Source organism: Rhincodon typus, chromosome 10 (assembly GCF_021869965.1).
Source record: "Rhincodon typus isolate 14 chromosome 10, sRhiTyp1.1, whole genome shotgun sequence".
Lineage (NCBI taxonomy): Eukaryota > Metazoa > Chordata > Chondrichthyes > Orectolobiformes > Rhincodontidae > Rhincodon > Rhincodon typus.
In genome coordinates this window covers 49180648-49202781 of record NC_063341.1, presented here as the reverse complement: position 1 = coordinate 49202781, position 22134 = coordinate 49180648, and the positions used below count along the sequence as shown (strand labels likewise).

General features: G+C 39.8%; 2 protein-coding genes across 18 annotated transcripts in view; one reads left to right on the top strand and one right to left on the bottom strand.

The window, feature by feature from the left end:
• The window catches only part of mutyh (mutY DNA glycosylase), a 14477-nt gene extending 8802 nt beyond the window's left edge, over positions 1 to 5675 (bottom strand). The window contains exons 1-4 of one of the 4 annotated variants that reach the window (XM_020516907.2): positions 5580 to 5675; positions 3031 to 3174; positions 2582 to 2715; positions 2439 to 2478 (exon numbers count right to left, since the gene is read on the bottom strand). In XM_020516907.2, coding sequence (XP_020372496.2) covers positions 2439 to 2478; positions 2582 to 2715; positions 3031 to 3142 — 286 coding nt within the window. In that variant the 5' untranslated portion in view covers positions 3143 to 3174; positions 5580 to 5675. Of the gene's footprint in view, positions 1 to 2438; positions 2479 to 2581; positions 2716 to 3030; positions 3175 to 5462 lie in introns of all 4 variants that reach the window. The other 3 variants (XM_020516900.2, XM_048602353.1, XM_048602354.1) reach the window with 3 other exon arrangements.
• On the top strand, positions 5655 to 22134 carry toe1 (target of EGR1, exonuclease). Of its 14 annotated transcripts, XM_048602347.1 has the most exons (9): positions 5885 to 6275; positions 6728 to 6901; positions 6985 to 7025; positions 13627 to 13802; positions 14811 to 14907; positions 17084 to 17238; positions 17860 to 18119; positions 18931 to 19102; positions 20254 to 22134. In XM_048602347.1, exons 4-9 carry the CDS (start codon positions 13644 to 13646, stop codon positions 20944 to 20946), a joined length of 1536 nt encoding a protein of 511 aa, XP_048458304.1. In that variant the 5' UTR covers positions 5885 to 6275; positions 6728 to 6901; positions 6985 to 7025; positions 13627 to 13643; the 3' UTR covers positions 20947 to 22134. The 14 variants fall into 14 exon arrangements, with proteins under 14 accessions (XP_048458303.1, XP_048458299.1, XP_048458305.1 ...); XM_048602346.1 differs by lacking the exons at positions 5885 to 6275; positions 13627 to 13802 and adding an exon at positions 5655 to 5750 and having other exon boundaries at positions 6779 to 6901; positions 17080 to 17238; XM_048602342.1 differs by lacking the exons at positions 5885 to 6275; positions 13627 to 13802 and adding an exon at positions 5675 to 5750 and having other exon boundaries at positions 17080 to 17238.

Here is a 22134-nt window from a genome sequence, read left to right as displayed (position 1 = left end):
CACAAGAGAAAATGTGCTAGGAAAAATATTAAGGCTAAAGACCAATAAGTCCCTTGGACCTAATGGGATGCATCCCATGATATTAAAGGAAGTAGCGACACAGATAGTGGATACACTGCTAGCAATCTTCCAAGAATCCTTACATTCTGGGAAATATCAGACAATTGGAAAACTGCCAATGCAACACCCTTAGTTAAAACGAGAAGGACACAAAAAAAAAGTAATGTCTATTTGTGAAAAACATTAAAGAGTCTATTAAAAATTATGTAACAGCAGAGCATCTACATATACATAATATGATGAAGCAGAGTCAACAAGGCTTCAACGAAGGGGAAAAGATTCCTGACAAATTTAATAGAATTCTTTGAGGAAGTAACAAGCAGGATAAATTTGAAAAGGTACCTCACATCAGGCTGCCTAATTAGACAATATAAGCACATTAACAAGATTAGAGGATTGGCTAACTAAGACAGCAAGTTTGGATATGAAGACATTTTCAGGACGGCAACCTGTAACTAGTTGAATGCCATAGGGATCGATCATTTACTGATGATTTGGATGAGGAAAGTAAAGGTATTATAGCCATGTTTGCAGATGACACAAAAATAGGTCAGAAGGCAAGTGGTGAGGTTTATTTCATGGGACAAGGGCATTGCTGGCTGGGCCAGCATTTATTTGCCATCTCTAATTATCCAGTTGTCAGTTAAGAGTCAACCACATTGTTGTGGTTCTGGAATTACATGCAGGCCAGACCAGGTAAGGCTGGCAATTTCCTTCCCTAAAGGACTCTAGCAAACCAGCTGGTTTTTTCCGACAATTGGCAATGGTTTCACGGTCGTCATTTGACTCTTAATTCCAGTTTTTTTTTATTGAATTCAAATTAAACCATCTTCCATGCCAGGATTCAAACCCAGGTCCCCAGAATATTACCTGAGTCTCTGGATTAACAGTCCAGTAAAAAACCACTAGGCCATCACCTCCCCACAGAGTCTGCAGAGAGATGTAGACAAGTTAAGCAAGCGGGCAAAATTTTGGCAGATAAAATATAATGTGGGGAAAATGTGAGTTTATGCACATTGGCAGGAATTATAGGAGCTAAATATTATTTAAATGGTGTAAGACTGCAGAAAGTCACAAATCAGTGCTTTTGGAAATCCTTGAGCATGAATCACAGAAAGCCAGCATCCAAGTTCAGCAGATAATAAGGAAAACCAATGGAATGTTGGCCTTTCTTTCAAAGGGGATGGAGCATAAAAATAGGGAGGTTTTGCTAAAACCATACAAGGCATCAGTTAGACCACAGCTGGAATACTCGAAGGAAAAATATATTGGCATGGGAGGCAGTCCAGAAAAGGTTCACTTGGCTGATACTGGTATGGAGGGACTGTCTTATGAGGAGAAGTTGAGTAGATTGGGCCTGAACTTATTGGAATTTAAAAGACTGAGAGGGAACTTACTGAAAATATACAAAATTCTTGGGGGACTTTATAGGGTAGATACAGAACGGCTGTTCCCCTTTCTTGGAGACTCCAGGACTCGAGGGCATAATCTCAAAATAAGGAGTCACATATTTAAGACACAGGAATAATTTCTTCACTCAGAGGACAGTGAATCCAGAATTCTTTACCCCAGAGGGCTGTCAAGGCAGGTCCGTTAAGTATACTCAAGGCTGAGACATGAGATTTTTAATCAGTAAGGGGATCAAAGATGATAGGGAAAAGACAGGAAGGTGGAGTTAAGGATTATTAGATTAGCCAAAATCTCATTGAATGGTTCAGTTAACTAGATGGGCTGAATGGCCTGGTTCTACTCCTATGTCTTATGGCCTTATAAATACGGTGAGAATTGGTAATAATAAGACTTCAATGCATGCAAATTAGCCTCTCACTGCTCACTTGCAAAATTCACATCTCACTGTTGAAACATTGGCTGCAATATCGGAATATTTTTCTCAATGCTGAGTATCTCATTTTCCAATCTCGCCCTATCGATTCAACATTGCCCATGTCATTGAGGTGCTGGGAAAATTCCACCTACAGTATTTCATACCTTTCCATTCAAATGACAGAGCATAGCATTGTAAGGACAGCAATCAGGAAAGCAGGAAACAAACATATACTGAGAACCTCAGCACCTTGCCAGGGCATTTAACCATAAACAGGTATACTGCACTGAGTCATAACGGAGAATGGAATTTGGAACAGTTTTTATTGCAAAGATTTGATCAAAGCTGACTACTGAGGAGGTAAGTGTCAAATCCTGCAATAAAAAAAAGTAACTTCATACACATTCTTGACCATGTCAAACACTAGTATCACCAGAGACCTTAAAACTGTTCAACCGCTTGCCTTTTTAGCTAGCAAGAGGAGACGTGAGATCAAACAGCAGAAACAATGGGATGAGGTAGAAAATAATAACCAAAATAGCGTTCACAATACCTGCATAAGCCCTTTTATTCAAATCAGATTCTGTCACAGCCTAGAAATGAAATGTTGCATTAATCAGACACTCTAAAATAATAAAATTAATGTGACCAATTTAGGGTAGGCACATCAATGAAATTTGGACACTCAGATCATACCATTCTCCGCCAAGGTAATTCTCGTTTGCTTTTATCATACCAGGACAGAAGGTTCGCCCTAATGGAATGGATTTCAGTCAGATCCTTAAAGGAATGGTAGGCAGCTTCCTTGCCAGTTAATATCCTTGGTAACTCTGCAAAGGTTAACAACAAATATCACAGCAATGGCAGCTTTTATTGATATACAGAAATTGCAGGTCATTTACTTTATATATTAAAGGTAAACATATTTTCATGTCATTGACTGAAATACATGGCCAAATATTGAGAGGCTGGTCGTAATTCGATGAAAATGCACGGAGTGCCAGTTTTATTTTGACAAAATGCATAATAGGACACATTACATCAAACATTCAGAAAGCTACAAAAATCAATTCAATGTAAACGAAGAAAACTGTAAAAAACGTTATCTGAAATTGTTAGCAACTATTTCAGACTTTACTACCCACCTTCTTTGATTTGTTCTTGACATAACTTCTTGCTCTGTGATGAACTTCTCACATTCTTTTTTCTTTTTAATGATGCTTTTCTAAGTATCACTGTGGTTCTCATCTTGCTCATTATATTCTCCAAAGATGAATGTGTTCAAAATTCTATAAAATAATTCGTTTATAAAGAAAACCTTACGACATATGAATAAACACTGGCAAATTAACCATAGGGATTACTGCTAGGGTCTCAACTCTCAACTAACTAATTAATCTCTATCAAGAACTTGGATGAAGGGTCAGCTTGCATGGTCCCAAAAATCTGGATATGCGTAGGTTGTGAAGAAGACATACAGAGTTTGCAAAGTGTTAAGCAAGCAGACACAGGTTTTGCATATTCAGTTTGTAATGGTCCAGATGAAACACCCTCAAAATATATTAAGAAGACAGCCTAGACCCCAACTTTTTCTTATTTTTAAAGACAAGTGTAAAGCATTGTGTTCTGAATGCAATTCAATTGGTCAAAGTACCAATCTGGAAGCAAAACACACTTTATTCTTACACTATTGTCAAAGTACAAACAAAACAAAGATGAATTGGAATAACTTAATCCTATTGGAAATCTTAACAGATTAATAGATTATTTAACTACTAAACAGCAACTGTTTCAAGATAGTAACATCCCGTAAACACATCGCAAAGGCAAATCAGTAAAATAAATTGCCTCACATGCAATTCTCCAGTCCAGGAAAAAAGAACATCAAGCAGCTTCCAAGCCCCAACAAAATGAAAGTTAAACTAAAATATTGGTTCTGTGAGAGCTTGACCCGAACCCTTCATATTGATTTTATTGTTCCAACTTAAAAAAAATCCCAAGGCCTGACAAGCTGTTTATTTTACTGGCTTGGAACAGACCTCTCATCACCTCAGTCTCAACCTCTTTTCATAAAAAAAAGGACAAAATGCACCCCGTAAAGCCATAGTATCATCACAAGTATAATGTGGATAAACATGAACTTGCCCACCATGGCAGAAGAACAGAAAAGCAGCATATTATGTAATGAGGCGAGAGACATAGAGTTTTACAGCACAGAAACAGACCCTTCGGTTCAAATCAGCCATGCTGACCAGATATCCAAAATTAATCTAGTCCCATTTGCCAGCATTTGGCCCATATCCCTCAAAACCCTTCCTATTCGGGCACCCATTCAGATGCCTTTAAATGTTGTTATTGTACCAGCCTCCACCACTTTGTGGTACAGAAGAATGCGTGTGTCCTCATACATGAAATCACAAAACATTGGTACACAGGTACAGTAACTGATCAGGAAGGCAAATAGAACGTCAGCCTTTATTGTAAGAAGAATGGAATATACTAGTAAGGAAATTTTGTTACAAGTGCACACCTTGGTGAGATCGCATTTGGATTACTGTTGTGGTTTCCTTAGTGAAGATAGATTATAATTTGTTGAGCCAGTTGAGAGAAGGTTCATTCAATGGATTCCTAGAATGAAGGAGTTGTCTTATGAGAAAAGCTGGGACAGTTTGGGTCTGTATCCATTGGAGTTTAAAAGAATGAGATGATGTTATAAGATCCAGAAAGGACTTGATGGGGTGAGGGAATAAGAATATGCTTCCCCTAGTGGGAGATATTAGGAAACACTATTTAAAAATAAGAAGTCACTTAAGATTTTCAGCACGGTGGCTCAGTGGTTAGCACTGCTGCATCACAGCACCAGGGACTTGGGTTCAATTCCAGCGTCAGGCGACTGTCTATGTAGAGTTTGCACATTCTCTCTGTGTCTGTGCGGGTTTCCTCCAGGTGCTCTAGTTTCCTCCCACAGTCAAAGACGTGCAGGGTAGGTGGACTGGCCTTGCTAAATTGCCCATAGTGCCCAAAGATGTTTAGGTTAGGTGGGTTAGAGATGGGGAAATTAGAAGAATGGGTCTGGGTAGGATACCCTTCAGAGGGGCAGCTTGGACTTGTTGGGCTGAATGACCTGTTTCCACACTGTAGGAATTCTTATTCTATGGATTTCTTCTCTTTCATGGGATGAGGGAGTCTGTGAAATTCTGATCCCCAAAAAGCACTGGACTGGAATTAGTGCCACTGAATTTCTTAAAGGCAGAGTTAGATTCTTTGATGAACAAGACAGTCCAACGTTTAGGGTGGAAAGCTGGCAGGAAAGTAAAGGCCAGGATCAGATCTAATACAAACATGTTGGATGATGTTGCAGGTCCGAGGAGCCGAATGGTCGTGTATGGTAGCTGGGACGCGCTGACTGCTGCACAACACTCATTCATTTTGAAATTCTGTTGCGCTAAAAGAGAATACATATCTGTGCATTCCTGGGAAGTGGTGTAGGGGGAACAGCCACTGCGCCATTCTGGGATCTGGCTTTGAATCCAGTCAAGTGAGAAGTACTTTTTTTCGGATCATTGGGCCTGATTACCTGAATAAAAATAGGCAATAATAGGATTCCCAGCGGAGAGTGAACTCCATGATAACGGACAAAACGCAAGGTCACCCGAAGATGTATACCTAGTGAAAACTCACAGCTAAATATTACCCAAGTCAGGCTCCGACCTCTCGCTGCTTTACAATAACAACTACCTCCAACGCCCGGGAACATAGCACGCGCCCACAGCGACAACAATAAGGAAGGACCCTTCCAAGACTGTCTACTCGATTGCCCGTCAAGCATTACTAACGACTCTCCCCCACCCCGAACTTTAAGCAGGTATTGGCCAACAAGCTGCGATTTTCCGTTCTTAAACTCACGGTGGTAATTTTAGCATTTTGACCCCCCCCCCTTTCGGGGAGGAGCTAGACCAGCAGCCGGGAAGGCCCCCATGTCTCTTTGAGGTTGTAAGTGTGTGTCTGTAGTAGTCTCTCTATCAGTTTGAGCAGGGAGGGTTACAGTTCGTTATTAATTACAGAGAAAGGATAGAGTGATAGATATTAGAGAATGAACATCAACAACAGGAAAACCCAAATCAGACAGAACTATCCTTTTTGTGTAAATGTCTCTGTGCCATTCTCTCTGCGCAGGGCACATTTCTGTACTGTGCCTCCTGTCCACCGCCATTTTGTTTAAATTAGCATTACATGAAGGTCTTGTTTTTGGGGAAATATCTCTGATTTCTTAAAACAAAGCAGTTAGCGGTAACGTAGCGAAATTTAAGAGAACCCTAGTTTCCCTGCAAATTGGGGAAGCCTGTATAACAGCCGGGGTAAAATAGCTTTAATTTTACTTTTTTTTATGGTTAGTATTTTTAATTTGGAACTAATAGCTCGGTGTCGAAAATACTCGTCACCTTTCCAAGTTTTATTTCACTGACATGATTATTCCTGTCAGGGGAATAAGACCCAGTACAGTATTTACAAATATCAGCTAGATTTTTGGAAAAAAAACCTGCTACTATTAATTTTGACTTTGAAATTGTGTAGCAAAGCTGTAATTCTTAAGGGGGGCTGATTTAGGGGGCAAAGTTGGAACAGTTTAAGATGGAATTTGAAGTAGATACATTTACGTTTTCTTACTTTGTCATAACAACAAAATATCATTCAATAACTTGATATGTAAACAATATAATGTGGCTTAATCAAAGAGTAAGATAATATTTTGTTGAAAGAAAATACTCCCTTGTAAAAAAAAAAGCCAGTAGTTTAATAAGTTTTCCAGTTACCTTATATATTATATACATTCTTTTTAAGACTGTGAATAAGAAGTGGATTTAACCGTGCAAATTATTTTGTCATGTCAAGAATCTGATGAAGATGGCCTTTATGAAAGTGCCTGTTGTTGATGTCCACGTTGATAATTTTAAAGAGATATGGCCTTCTATTCTCCTTGCAGTAAGGACAGCAAGTTTCATAGCCCTTGATACTGTGAGTGCAACATTTGTTATCTCTTAATTGTTTTGAAGTCATTTTGAAACGACAAACACTTATATTTAATTGTTCAATCACAGGAACTGAGTGGACTTGGCACACGAAAAGCTTTGTTGGCACAGTGAGTAGAAACTTGAATTGTGATTAAAGGGGCTTATCCTTCTATGTTCAGTTATTATTATAGTGTTGTAACAGGAATGATGGTCTTTCAAATTTATGTCCTTACCCTGCTCAAAAAAAAGTGACTCTTCTGGCAAACTACTATCCCCTGTCCAGTGTCTGCGAACTTGTTCTTGTTTCCTAAATGCATTGCCAGATTTTTTTTAACAGAAAAACAGAAATCGCTGGAAAAAAACTCAGCAGATCTGGCAGCATCTGTGGAGAGAAATCAGAATTAACATTTGGGTCCTGTGACTTTTCTTCAGAACTGATGGTAACTAGGAAGAAGTTGTTTTTATGCAGAAGATATGGTGAGGGGAGGTGTTAAGGAGTAAATGATAGGTGGAGATAGAGCCCAAAAAGAGAGAAGGACAGCTAGACAGACAAAGGAATGGATAATGGTCAGCCTTGGAGAATGAATGGGGACGGTTAGTGGCTAACAATGGGTAGTATGTAATAGCAGACAATATGATAAACAATCATGGTTTCTGGTACTAGGGTAAGGACATGGGAGAAGGTGCCTAACGCCCTGAAATTGTTGAATTTGATGTTAAGTCCAGAAGACTGTAGAGTTCTCAGGTGGAAAATGAAGTGCTGTTCTTCCAGCTTGTGCTAGCTTCACTGGAACACTGCAGCAAGCCTGTGACGTAGATGTTGGCCAGAGAACATGGGTGTTGAAGTGGCAGGCGCAGGCAGCTGGAAGCCCAGGGTTTTTGCAGACAGAATGTGGGTGTTCTGCAAAGCTTCATTTCATTTCCCCAATACATAGGAGACCACGTTGTGAGCCGTGAATGCAGTCGACTAGATTGAGCGAAATGCAGGTAAAGTGCTGCTTCACCTGGAATGTGTGTTTGGTCCCTTAGATACTGAAGAGGGAGGAAGTAAACAGACAATTATTACACCTGCTGTTGCAGGGGAAGGTGCCATGGGGCTGTAGAGGATGTTGGGACTGAAAGAGGAGTGGACCAGGGTGTCCTGGAGGGAATGGTCCTTGCGGAAGACTGACAAGGAATGGGAGCGGAATATGTCTGGTGGTGGCATCCCACTGGAAGAGGCGGAAATGGCAGCTAATGATCTTCTGGATGTGGATGCTGGTGGGATAGTAGATGAGGACAAGGGGGACCCTATTGCTGTTGTGGGAGGGAAGCAACTGGAGTTGAGGGCTGATGTGAAGGAGATGGGCTGGGCATGACTGAGGGCCCTGTCAATTACAGTGCTGGGGAATTCTCAGTTGAGGCAGAAGGTGGACATTTCAGAGGTCCCCTTGTCGAAATTGGAACAAACGCGACGGAGACAGAGGAACTGGAAGAATGGAATAGAATCTTTACAGGAAGCAGGGTGTGAGGATGAATAGTCAACGTAGCTGTGGGAGTCTGTTGGTTTGTAGTGGATGTTAGTGCCCAGCCTGTTCCCAGAAATAGAAACAGACATCGAGGAAGGGAAGGGAGGAATCGGAGGTGGACCAGATAAACGTGAGACCAGGCTGGAAATTGAAAGCGAAATTGATAAACTTTTCCAATTCTGGATGAGAGAGGGAAGCAGCACCGATGATATCATCGATATATCGGAGAAAGAGTTGTGGGTGGTGACTGGAATAGGACTGGAACAAGGAATATTCCACATACCCCCCCAGAGACAGGCATAACTAGAGCCAATTTTTAAAAAATTCTTTCGCAGGATGAGGGTGCTGCTGGCTAAGCCAGCATTTATTATCCATTTCTAATTGCCCAGGGGGCAGTTCAGAGTCAACCACATTGCTGTGGGTCTGGAGTTGCATGTAGGCCAGACCAGAAATACAATGGCAGTTTCCTTCCCTAAAGGACATTAGTGAACCAGATGGGTTTTTATGACATTCATTTCATGGTCATTAGAACTCTTAATTCCAGATTTTTATTGAATTCAAATTCCACCATCTGCCGTGGCAGGATTCAAACCCAGGTCCCCAGAACATTACCTGGAGTCCCTGGATTAACAGTCCACCGATAATATCACTAGGCATTTGCCTCCCCATGGACACCCCTTTGACCTGAGGAAAATGAGAGGAGTTAAAGGTGAAGTTGTTCAGAGTGAGGATGAGCTCGGCTAGGCCGAAGAGGCTGGTGGTAGATGCAGACCATTCAGGCCCTTTTCCAGGAAGAAGAGGAGAGCTCTGAGATGCACTTTGCCACACAATAGACTTAGCAACCTTTACAACCAACAACATATCCAATATCGAATCAGTTTCAAGCCGTTCTAGTGGCTGAGTTTCCTCCTCTGCTGCTTTCTCTTGAACAGTCTCTACTTTATGGATAAAGACAGTTTAGTAGCAGAGTATTCATTTAACACCTCAGCCATGCTTCTTTCCCCAATGTGTAAATCTCCTTTTCGGTCCTGATTTGGTCCTATTCCTCTTTTTACCACCCACTTACTGTTCATGTGCAAATAAAAGACTTTGGGATTTATCTTTGTTAGCTGCCAGCCTGTTCTGATAATCTGTTATCTTCTTATATCTTCTTATATTTGCTTTGTCATCTTCTTTCTGAACTTTCTTTGGTCATTTTAGTTCTCAATTGTATTTGCTACCTGACAACTGTCTTGTGCACACCTTTTCTTCAGTTTGATTCTATATGCTTTGTCATCCAGAGAGCTCAAGATTTGTTTTTCCTCCCTTTTTCTTTATGAAGGACATTGATATACCGAGGGACCTGGGTGTACAAGTCCACAGTCCCTGAAAGTGGCAGCACAGGTGGATAAGGTGGTCATGAATGTAGACAGCGTGCTTGCCTTCATTGGCAGGGGCACTGAATATAAAAGTTATCTTACTGCTTAGTTACCTTAGTTAAGCCAAATTTTGGAATATTGCATGTAGTTCTGGTCGCTACACTGCCAGAAGGACGTGGATGCTTTGGAGAGGGTACAGAGAAGGTTTACCAGGATGTTGCCTGGTCTGGAGGGTTTTTTGTTTTGAGGAGAGGTTGGGTAAACTCTGATTGTTTTCACTGGAAAGATGAAGGCTGAGGGGCAACCTGATAGAGGTCTACAAAATTATGAGAGGCCTAGATAGGGTGGATAGTCAGAGGCTATCCCAGGGTGGAAAGGTCAACTACAAGAGGGCACGAGATCAAGGTGAGAAGTGTGGAGAAAACTTTTCATACAGGGGTTGGTGGGTACCTGGAACCAGCGGATGTGGTGGAAGCAGGCACGTTGGCAATGTTTAAGGCGTATCTTGATAGAAACATGAACGGGAGGTGAACAGAGGATAGAAACCACTTATGGGCAATAAGTAGCGTGTGTAAATAAGGAACAGAATCAGCGCAGGCTTGGTGAACTGAAGGGCATGTTCCTGTACTGCATTGTATTGTATTATATATTGTATTGAATGTACCTTGACTATTGCCAAAACCATCTCCTCTTTGAAGGTAGCCTACTGTTTTGCCTGCCAACTTTTTCATTCTAGTCTGTCTGGCCCAACTCTGTACTTGCTCCATTGAAGTCTACTTTCCACCGATTGATTCTTGCTATTCATTATTATTGCTGCTGATGTTATTACTAGACAAATCAGATCTCATTCTGAAATCTGGCTTGATAACTCATATATATTTTATTTAATTTTAATGAGGTGGTCTTTCACTGAAACATAAGCATGCAAAATTGCAGATCTGGTTTTAACATTAAAACAAGTTTATTATGCAAAAGAACAAAAAAAATCAAATGAACCAAGCTATTTACATATAACACAGTTTGAAAGTTTTAGAATCACATGGTAAAAATTCAGTGTTCTAGTTATTCCAACAGCAGAGAGAATTCCCTTCTGTATCACTTTTATGAGTGTAACTTAACTTTGTTTTCAATTCTTGGTCTTAAGAATCCACTAGATCTTCCTTGAGTATTCACACAAGAGTTTAGACTTTCTCCGAGTCAAATAACCCCTTCAGGGTTCTAATCAAATGTTTCTGGTCTGGAACCTTTAAACTAGAATCCTTACACTGAGGTAACCTATTTCCTAACTTTTCAAAACGAAGTCCTTTCTCTAACTCCATCTTCAATGTAACTACTACAAACTAAAAACAAGATTTCAAAGTTGACTGTTTTCCCTCATCAAAAATAATCAATCCTTGATCTGTCTAACTGAGACAAAGGACTCGATCCAAAACGTCAACTGATTTTACTTCACAGATGCTGCCACACCTGAGCTTTTCCAGCAATTTGTGCTTCTCTCTGATTTACAGCATCCACAGTTCTTTCAGTTTTTAATGTTGTTAAATGTTTATCTGTCCACTGGCAAAACTCTTTTCAATAGCATACCTGGAACGCTCTAGTACCTTTTTTTAACATGTATTCCAGAAGTGCTGACCCCCTCATACACAGAAACCAAAGCCCACTTGCCACTATTCAAAAATCCAAACTCTAAAATCAATTCTGTTAAAATGTACATAAATGGCAGACCTCACAACACACAGTGTCATTTTCCACTCACCTCCTGCACCTTTCCAATGATCACTTCCTACACTGGCAGTATTTAGCCCACTTCATTTTCCAGAACCAGGTCTGGCAATGCGTCCTTTCGAGTCTATATGCAGTTGTTAAACTCCCCCATTATAATGACTTTATGAATTTTACACCTCTCTGTAATTTCCTTGCAAATTTTCTTTCAACATTCTTACCACAAGGTGGTGGTATTTTGCTTATACCAAACAACATGATTGCACCCTTATTTGTTAGCTCCGGCCAAATCCATTTTGTCGTTAAAGCCTCTGAAACATCCTCTTTTTCCAGTACTACATTGGTCTCTTTAACTAAAAATGCCAGCCTTCCTTTTTATTTTTCCTTTTCCTATCTTCTCTGAACACCTTGCAGCCAGGAATATTTAACACTCAGCTATGCCTTCCTTAAACCAGGTTACATTGTAATCCCACAAGACAGGCTGTGCCTGTAACATCCCAATCTTATTAACAATACTTTGTGCATTCACATACATGCAGTGTAGGCCTGATTAGACTTCATTACTTTCACCCTTACTCCAAATCCACATATTAACTTGCTATTCTCTTTATTAGTACCATGTGCTTTTCCCAGCATTTCATGGTCCCTGTCATTACTTTCTAGTATTCTCCTCTTGTTCCCACAGCCATGCTGAATTAAATTAAACCTTCCCTAAAAGACATTACCATCACCGAATTCCCTATTATCAACATCTTGTAGGTTATATTTGACTAGAAGTGGAACTAGACCAGCCTTATAAATATTGTGGCTAAACAGGCTGTCTGGAGATTTATAACGTTGTGACAAATGCTTCACCTTCGGACTCCACGATAGCTGTTGTGAATATGCTGTCACTTTAAAAAGGTTATTTTGTCCTGGGTTTTTTGTTTTGGAGAGAGGTTTTAAAGGCAGAGATACTGAACTGGCTACTGAAAACAGCTTAAGTAAATAACTTAAGAGGCCTTTAGGTTTTTTTCAGAAAGATAGTTGTAGCAATGGAAGGTGAGTGGCTAGTTCTCACCAACCAGGCTTTCTAGTTATATTTTAGCTGTAGCAGTCAGAAGCTGTTTTGGATCCTGTAGGAGGTAGAAGCTTCAGCAAATAATTCCTAGCTGTTACTTTCTCTGAAATCTCTCGATGTTGTTTCCTCCTGGATTGGAGAACTGCATGAAAGAATCTGTGTCTAAATTTACCTTTTTTGCCAAGGGGTGTGTTTATGAGATGTTACTATATTGGAACAGTTAATTCGTAATAAGTACTGTATCTATTATTTGGTTAAGTTTTCCAATTGTTATTCTAAATTTCTCTTTTGTTTGTATTTTATCTATAGCGTTTAAATAAATTGTGTTTTACTTAATGTTGAGTAGTTTGACTAGTCGCATTACATCTGGGACATGCACTTCACATCTACCTTTAAAATAAGAAAATATTAGGATCTAGGCTACCTTCTTAAAATATTTTTAGGGGGTCTGGTCTGGTCTGTCAACCTGCACAAAGCACAAGTCAGAAATGTGTTGGAAAACGATCTGCTTGTTTGGATGGCTGCAGCTCCAACAGCATTGAAGAAGCTCACTACCATCCAGGTCAGAGCCAGCCCACTTTAGTTGCACCCCATCCCCTACCTGAGATATTTGCTCCCTCCGTTACACATTACATTGGCAGCAGTGTGAACCATCTATAAAATGGCCTCCTGCAACTTACAAGGCTCCTATACAGCACCTTCCAAAATTGCAACCTCTACCATCTAGAAGGACCAGGGCAACAAATACATGGGAACACCATCACCTGCAAGTTCCTTCCAAGCCACTGAGCATCCGGACTTAGAATTGCATCATTGTTACTGAGTCAAAATCCTGCAACTCCCTTCCTAACAGCACTGTGGGTGTCCCTATGCCATCCCCTGGGCGGTTAGGGAAGGGTAAAAAAACACTGGCCTAGCCAACAATGTCCAAGTTCCACAAAAAAAATTGAAAGTATCATGTGGACTTCTTGTCAAACAATGTCTCGATTTTAAATTTTCATTCTTGTTTTCATATTCATCCATTAAGTACCAAATAAAATTCAGTCTGGAGGAGTATGTGATCATTCATTTATGCAAACAGGGCCAGAGAATACACAAATGTTTGGATACACAGAAGTGCACAGTGACAGAGAGACTTTGGGTTCATGTACAAAGATCCTGAAGTTTGCTGGACAGTTTGACAAGGTGGTTATCCAGCCTAACTGCTCAGAGGTGATATGCCGAAAGGCCTCCTTCTGTGTCATAAATTTCACAAGAGTAAGCTTCCTTTTAAATTTTACTGTTTGTGTGAGCTTCTTGCTTTTTGTGTTTTCTGTTGTGGTAATTGTATAAACTGAGGTTAAGTATATGGGCTCAGAGGGCACTCATTCGATAATTACTTAAACATCTGGGAAGATGGCAAAATGAGAAGGTAGAGTTTTTGTGGGGAAATAAGGTAAACCCGCTATGGAGCCTCACCCTGAAAAAGTACAAAAACATTTTGAGATCAGCCAACATGTCAAATACATCAGCTCCTTCTGTGGAGAAAGAGTCAGATGGCATTTAGTATCTTACATTGTGGATCCTGCATGAAAATGGGGGCTGGCAGACCTTTGGCCTGCAACATCACCTCAGCCGTTACATTAAATCGCCATCTGTGGGAGCTGAACGATCAGTGAGTGCTGGCTGGGGAGTCTGATTGCTAATCCAAGTCTCAGGAAGGCAACCTTGTTCATAAACGGTATAAAAAGATGTGTATTTGGTAATGGATTGACGATTTAGGAGCTATACGTTTGTAATGTTTCAGTTTGTGAATAAGCTTAAACTTAATAAAGACTAACTTCTGCGTTCTTTCAGTTGACTGTCAGAAATTTAGTAGTGAGGTCCAAGCCAACTGATGGCAAATTACTGACGTTGTCATTCAAGGGCAGGAGCAGAAGAAATCACATGCCCCAGGGTTGCTGTTGGTGTGGGCCCCAGCCCTAGCCCCTACTGAGGACAATGGCCCACCCGGACCCAAACAACAGAAACCTTTAGTGGTTTGGGCCCTGAGGTACATACCCCCTGTATAGGACCCTGTGTCAGTATTAGTAAGCAAGCATGTATGCTTAAAGTGAATTTCTTTTGTCTAATTTTCCTGCTGAGCTGTTGACTGAGCAAAATGACTTGTTAAAATTGAGAAAAAAAATCTCCAGCAATAGATTAACTTTTCCTTCTGTCCCAAGATGAAGTATTTGTTTCTATTGGGGAAATTGAATAATTCATGCTTTCTTCAATGTGTAACAGGTCGATAGAAGACCGATACAAAGCAATATGCAACGCTGCCAGAACTCGTGCTGTTCTCTCTCTCGGGATAGCAAGTTTCAAAGAGCTATCAAACAAAGTAAGAGACTTTCTAAAGAAATTTAGTTTCATCTGTTGTGTTTTTTGGAAAATTTCTCTGAAACAACATTTAGTAATTTATTTATTAATCTCACCAGAGACGCACTTGACCCTATTATGATATATTCCATGTAGAAAACCACATTTCATCCTTTTACTGCTTTCAGACCCCCTGCATTTGGATGCTTATCGCCACCTGGCTGCTAGATTTCTTTTGTCTTTCTTCATCATAGGACATGGGCTTCACTGGCAAGGCCAGCATTTATTGCCCTTCTCTGGTTGTTCTGGAGAAAGTGGTGGTGAGCTGCCTTCTTGAGCCACTGCAGTCAATTTAGTGTAGGTACACGCAGTATGCTGTTAGAAAGTTCCAGGATTTTGTCTGAGACACTGAATGAACAGTGATATATTTTCAAAACAAGCATCGAGAATGCTGGAGAAACTCAGCAGAACCGGTAGCCTCTGTGGAAGGGAAACAGAAATAACATCAGTCCAGTATGATTTCTACAGAAGTACATTTTGTCCTTTTGTTAGATAGTACAAAAATGTTTCCAAGTCAGGATAGTGAGTGGCTTGGAGGGGAACCTGCAACTGGTGGTGTTCCCATGTATCTGCTGTCCTTGCCTTCTAAATGGTATGATTGATTGGAGGTTTGGAAGCTGCTGACTCAGGAGCTTTGGAAATGTTGTATGTTGTAGATGATATACACTGTTGCTGCTGTGTGATGGTTGTGAAGGGAGTGAAAGTGGCACCAATCAAATGGACTGCTTTGTCCCGGATGGTACAAGCTTCTCGACTTTTGTTGGAGCTACGCACATCTGGGCAAGTGGGGAGTATTGGCTCACCCTCCTGACTTGTGCCTTGTAGATGTTGGCAGGTTTTGGGGAGCCAGGCAGCGAGGTTCTTGCTGCAGAATTCATAGCCTCTGACCTGCTTCCATCAGTATTAAAATAGCTAGCCCTATTTTGTTTCTGGTCCACGTTAACACCCAAGATGTCGATAGTGGCAGATTCAGCAAGAGTAGTGCTGTGAAAATCCAAAGGGCAATGGGTAGATTCTCTCTGGTTCTGTCATCTTTACTGCTAACCTTATGATGGAGGGATGGTTGTTGATGAAGCTACTGAAGATAGTTGGACCTTGGACAGTACCCCCGAAGGACTCCTGCAGAGATGTCCTGGAGCTGATTTGATTGACTTTCCATAACCACGAACATCTTTCTCTGTACCAAGTACAACTCCAATCAGTTGAGAGTTTTGCCCTGATTCTCATCGACATTAGTTTTGTTTTTACCTCTGGAATTCTGCTGTTTTGACCACAAATGGACTAATAGGTGACAATCTTGTGTACTTCTAATTGTTTTTCCCTTTGGCAGTGTTCAGATGTTTCTCTGTAGTGCCTCTAATAGCATTGCTAAGATTGAATGCTGTCATAGGAGTGGGGAAAACAGTTATCTGCACCTCTGCCTGATTGTAGCGTTGTAATAATTTTTATATTCTTCATATTGTTCTTCACGGAATCTGGGGCTGTTAGGATTCAGCTTTGAATATCGTTCATATAGAACAGCCTATACACCACATCAAGGTCAGGTAAATGAATATTTGGTGGAGAAACATATGAAGAAGATTTAGAGGTTCGGGAAAGAGCTATAATACCTGGTTCCTAAAGAATGCTTGTTTGTGTACGTTTTGAACCCCTGTGTTACTAAACATTGGCTAAGTCTCCTCTTGCTATAAATTTTGAGCTATACACAAAAGGTAACTGTCAGCCATGGGGAAAATATTGCATTTAAAGTGCAGAGAGGAGAGCATTTCACTGAATTTAACGTTAATGTTTTTCGCTTCCCTATTCAAACGTCGCTGTTGGAGTTTAAAAAGATTAGGGCTGACAGTAGAGATACTTGATGGACAGAGTCTATTCAACTCTCAGTATGTGTAACCACTCTTTAAAGCAACTATTGTGTGGCATTCAACATTAGAAATCCTTATTGTATGTTTCCTGCAGGTATAACACTTACATTAGATTAAGGTCAATGTTTCTTTAATGCGTTATCCTAGTAAGACAGTATGAACTAGGTCTTTTCAATGTGTTTTGAAATGAAAAATTTTGATCTAATGATTTTACTAGATATAGATTCTTACTATGCATGTTGGTCGGATCACAATTGTAAATATTTCAGCCAGGTAGTACCTACTTGAGTCAAGTGTACAACCTTACCCTCCTCTGCATGGATGAATATATAATTGAACCACAGTCTGTTCAGTTCTTGGTCCAACATGGCTTTGACTTCAATAAACAGTATTCTAAAGGAATTCCATACCACAAAGGAAATGACAAGGTAACAACTGATTAAATTTCTTAACATTACATTATATGCTCAATTTCTTCATGCTCTTTCAAAGACAATTGTGTACTTGGAAGTGTTGATTTATGTACAGTTATTTTGTTAGTGCATGACGAATGGTGTTCAGTAGCACAATACAGCTCAATCCAATTTTATCATCCTGTGCTAGAATGTAGTGCACAGTGGCAAAGAACATTTGCTAATTAAGACTCCCATTTTTAAAAAAAATCAGTGTTTATCGCTTAGCTAAGCCAGTATTTATTTATTGCCCATCTCTAATTATTCTTTTTCAATATGAAGCATTGCCTGAGCAGCTATACTGTAGTTACATTAAAAGCAATGCTTTTTCCCTTCTTCTACAATATACTTTCTTCCAGAATTCGCCAATTTGGAGCTGCCATTCTGGTGGCATGTTAAAGACAATTTTATGCAGTGATCCTGTGTTCAGGAACTCGATGGATACTGCCCAATTCAGTTTACGTAGGACCCGCATGGCAGCTGGCAACCTAGAGGAGTTTTTTTGTATCAACAGTAGGGAATAGATTTGAAGGGCTTTATTTACCTCAATGCCCAATTATTTCCACTTTTAACACACCCTGTTTTGGATTTTGACAGCCTCATGAATGTCGCGGTCAGAATATGAGAGGTCTGTTCCTAGAAATCATCCAGTCAAAAAGGCCTTTAATTCTTCACAATGGGCTGATTGACCTGGCATTCCTGTACCAGTGTTTTTATGCCAACTTGCCAGATCAGCTTATGACCTTCACAGCTGATATATCTGAGATGTTTCCAGCTGGGGTTTATGATACCAAATACACTTCAGAAGTTGAGACTCGCTTTGTATCATCGTACTTGGAATATGCCTACAAAAAATGGTAAATATTGTAAGCTAATTGTTTTCCTTTGAATTTAAGTGACAACGGTTGTGATTTAAAAATGTGTGGGTTAATCATTTTTTAAAAAGTTTTAAATTACCTTATGCTTCAGATATTCAATATGCTGCCAATAGCCTTTGTTTAATTACTTCAAATGGATTGAAATTTTGCAACTAAAATGATATGGGTTAATGGAAAAATATTGGTCAGGGCCTAGAGGTAACAGTTTGCTCTTTTAAATAATGTTTCGACATCTTGTGTCCATGTTTGAGAACATACATGGCCTCAATGGAAAGTTAGCACTCATCAGTCTTAAGCTGAAACATAAGCCTTGATCACGTGCACAGGTCTTTGGAATGGAATAACCTTTAAACTTCTGACTCTGTTGTTAGCCTGGGCTCTCACCCATGAACTCAGTTGAAGGAATGTTGGAACTTTACTTGATACTTGTTTGATGCAGAAAGTGTGATAGTGGTTTACTCCTAAACATATAGCCCCAAAATAGTAAAACCCTTTTTCAAATTGTAGCAGGAGACTCCATTTTGCAACAGAAAATTGTTTTCTGAACTATGTTGTTTTCTTTTGTGTAAAAAAAGCTCAATTTGTTACAAGTACTTGGTGTGAATTAAAATTTAAAGTGCAAGTAATGTCTCTCTCCCTAATGTCATTGGAGGGAGTGCAGGGTTTTACAAGATTCTTGGAAAACCTCATGGTTCAAAACATACTCAGCTCTTGTCTGTAATCCTGCAAAGCATGGTTGTAATTCAGTTTTATATTCTCTGTACTAATGGTGCATTGTTTCAATTTGCAGCAGAAGGGAAAACAACAGGTTAATTGATGCTAGCAACAGTCATCTTTCCATTGAGTTCTGTAACTATCAACAGGCATTCACAGGTTATATTGACTACCGGTGCTGCAACCTTCCAGAGGCTGACAGAAAGGTTACTGAAGAAGAAACAACAGGAATATGTGAACAATTTTCAGTGAGTATAACTGGAATCAAATTTTAAGATGATTGTAATATTCCCAAAGATCATTTTCAGGTTGACATTTTTCAAGCATCAGTAAATGCAGGAAACTATAGACGGGTGAGTCTCGTGTCAGTGGTTGGGAAGCTATTGGAGAGAATTCTTGGTGATAGGATTTACGTGCATTTGGAAGAGCAAGGCCTAATTAGGGACAGTCAGCATGGCTTTGTGCAGGGCAGGTCATGTCTTACTTCTTTGAAAAATTCAATCAAGTTTGTAACAAAGGTGATCAATGAGGGTAGATGTTATCTACATGGATTTTAGTAAGGCTTTCAACAAGGTCCCTTTATAGTAGGCTCATCCAGAAGATTAAGATGCACAGGATCCATGGTAACCTGGTCACGTGGATTCAGAATTGGCTTATCCAAAGAAGGCAGATGGTAATGGTGGAAGGGTGTTTTTTTTAGACTGGAGGTCAGTGACCCATTGTAGAAGGTTGTCAAAGGATGCAGTGGGATATAGATCAGTTGCAGATACAGGCGGAGAAAGGGCAGTTGGAGCGGGTGCAGAAGAGGTGTAGTAGGATGCTGTCTTGATTAGAGGCTATGAGCTAAGGAGAGGCTAGAAAAACTCGGGTTGTTTTCTCTGGAGCGGCAGACTTGATATACGTCTAAGAGTGACATACACAGATAGGGTTGACAATCAATGTCCCAGATAAAATGCCTAAAACTAGGGGCTATGTATTTAAGGTGAGGGGGAAAAGCACAAAAAGGGAGATGTGAGCGGCAAGTTTTTTTTTTAAAAAAAAAAGTGTTGAGAGTTTGGAACATGCTGCCAAGGGTGGTGGTGGAGGCAGATATGATAGGAGCATTTTGAGACTTTTAGATAAGCACATGAATATGCAAGGAATGGAGGGATATGGACCAAGGGCAAGCAGAAGAGATTAGTTTAATTTTGCGCCATGTGCTGTACGGTTCTATGTTCTAGTAACTTCAGACAGAAGCCTGTGATAGTCCAATCTTTTGTGAGATTTTTTGATGGGCATAATAAGGGCTGGAGCTTTGATTACAGGGACATAGTATGGCTTATGACTGACCCCTGATCTGCCCAATTTGGTACAGATGATGGGAAATGTGTTCCATGGTAACTTATTTGTATATCTCAAGGCTTATGGATGGTGTCCAAATGGAATGAAATGCTCCCTGTCACATAATACTGACCTCATTATTGATGAAGATGAACGCCACAATGACAAAAGAAAGAAGAAAAAGGTCAGGAGAAAACGGAAACAGAATACATTGGAATTGACTGACAACCCTACTAACTGCACGATTGCAGATAACATGCCTCCAACTGATATGCCACCATCTAAGTTATTGTGTGACAACACAAGCATGGAACCAGAAGGAATGGACATTGGAGAATTAAAGCAGGAAAAGTCTGTAAGTGATGTACAACTCCCAGAAACCACGTTTGACAAGGAGGAAAGTAAAGATAATCGCTGTGGTATAGTGGAAACAGAGGGAGAATTTTTAAGCAACAACAAAAAGGAAAACCAGTCAGAGGATCAAAAGTGTACAGCAACCAAATTAGTGGAAAAGGGCAAAATTGAAAAATGTGAAGGAGGTACCCACCGTGCAGGATTTGATGCTTTCATGACTGGATTCATAATGGCTTACATTTTGATGTGGAAGAATGGTGAAAGTGATAGCACAAAGATGGACCCATGGCTCCCTGATTGTCTCAATAAACTTTACCTGAGTGGGAAGGCCCTTCCCTTGCAGATTTGTAAAAGTTCATTCTCAAAATCTTCAAAAGTTCATCAGGCTAAGATTGAATTGCTTTGGGGAAAACAGTAAGGTCTGAAACTTTTTAAAACTGGCTGCAGTTATGAGTTCAGAAAAATGTAGTAAAATTGTAATTTTTTTCTGAAGAGGAGTACAATTAAACATGTATCATCTTTCTATTGCAGGAATATCAATCCTTTACTTGATTAAATTTGCTGCTTTTCATGCTGTGAAAATACTAGTGTTATTTGCCAAAATCAAAATGGCTGAGGATGGTTATAGTACTGTGCTGCATAACTTGAGCTGATATTTGATATCAGGATTGACCAAATTCTCCATTTGGTACCTTTTTAATTCAGTGTAGACAAGATCAAAGATGTGCCTGCTATTATGTTATTTCTTAATTTGCAAATAACTAGAAAAAGTACATAAAATGATCAAGCTAGTTGTGGACAAGAGAATGTTTGGGTTTGATTGTGTTTGAATTGCCATGCAAAGTTGCTTACGCCAACAAGCAATAATGCAGTTTTCTCTTTTCCATTGACAGTATAAGTCAAGGGGGCCTCTCTTTAGCATTCAGCAGCAGTGATATTGACATTGAAGTTTGCACACAATCAAGGAAGTGATTAGCATCACTTTAACAAAATATTAAACTCTTAATCCTTACTGAACTTATGAACTGTTAATGTAAACTTAGATTTTCAGGACAAGTGAGGGTGTTTAGTAATGACTATGTAGGTAGTAAGCTACTCCATCCAATAACATCTTATTCAATAATCTTTTTTTCCCCCTCAGCATTGAGAATTGCATGCCATATCATTAGTATTTTCAGTAGTGGAGGCCACCATGAGGCCTGTTTTCTATAACTGAAGTGTAGTGGTGTTTCAACAATAGAGGTATGGATTTAGGCATAATGCTGCTTGTGCTGAGACTCTAGAAAGATTGTCAGTTTCATTAAACTTAGTTTTGCTGTAGTCAGTGCTGTGAAATCTGGGCTAATATTTCTAGCAAAGACCAAAGACGTATTGGATTTTCCACAGCAGCGTCTTAGGGTTGTTTGACTATGGAGTGTGAAGAGTTTTGTGCTGCATATCCAAACAGGCCGCAATTCAGTTCTGTATTGAGAAAGTCACAAAACAAACTTGCCACAAGAAAGTTCTTAAATTATAGCTTTAATTAGAGACCTGAATATTAAGACATTTAGCAAAATCCCCTTCATAAATAAGAAAATAGATCCACAATCAACATATTTTTCTTCCT

What these genes read in the sequence shown, in the direction of transcription:
- toe1 (XM_048602337.1), top strand. An exon ending in GTTTCATAGCCCTTGATACT is followed by an intron (nt 6,902 to 6,984) that starts GTGAGTGCAACA and finishes GTTCAATCACAG; the next exon opens with GAACTGAGTGGACTTGGCAC. An exon ending in GAATATGCCTACAAAAAATG is followed by an intron (nt 18,120 to 18,930) that starts GTAAATATTGTA and finishes TTCAATTTGCAG; the next exon opens with CAGAAGGGAAAACAACAGGT.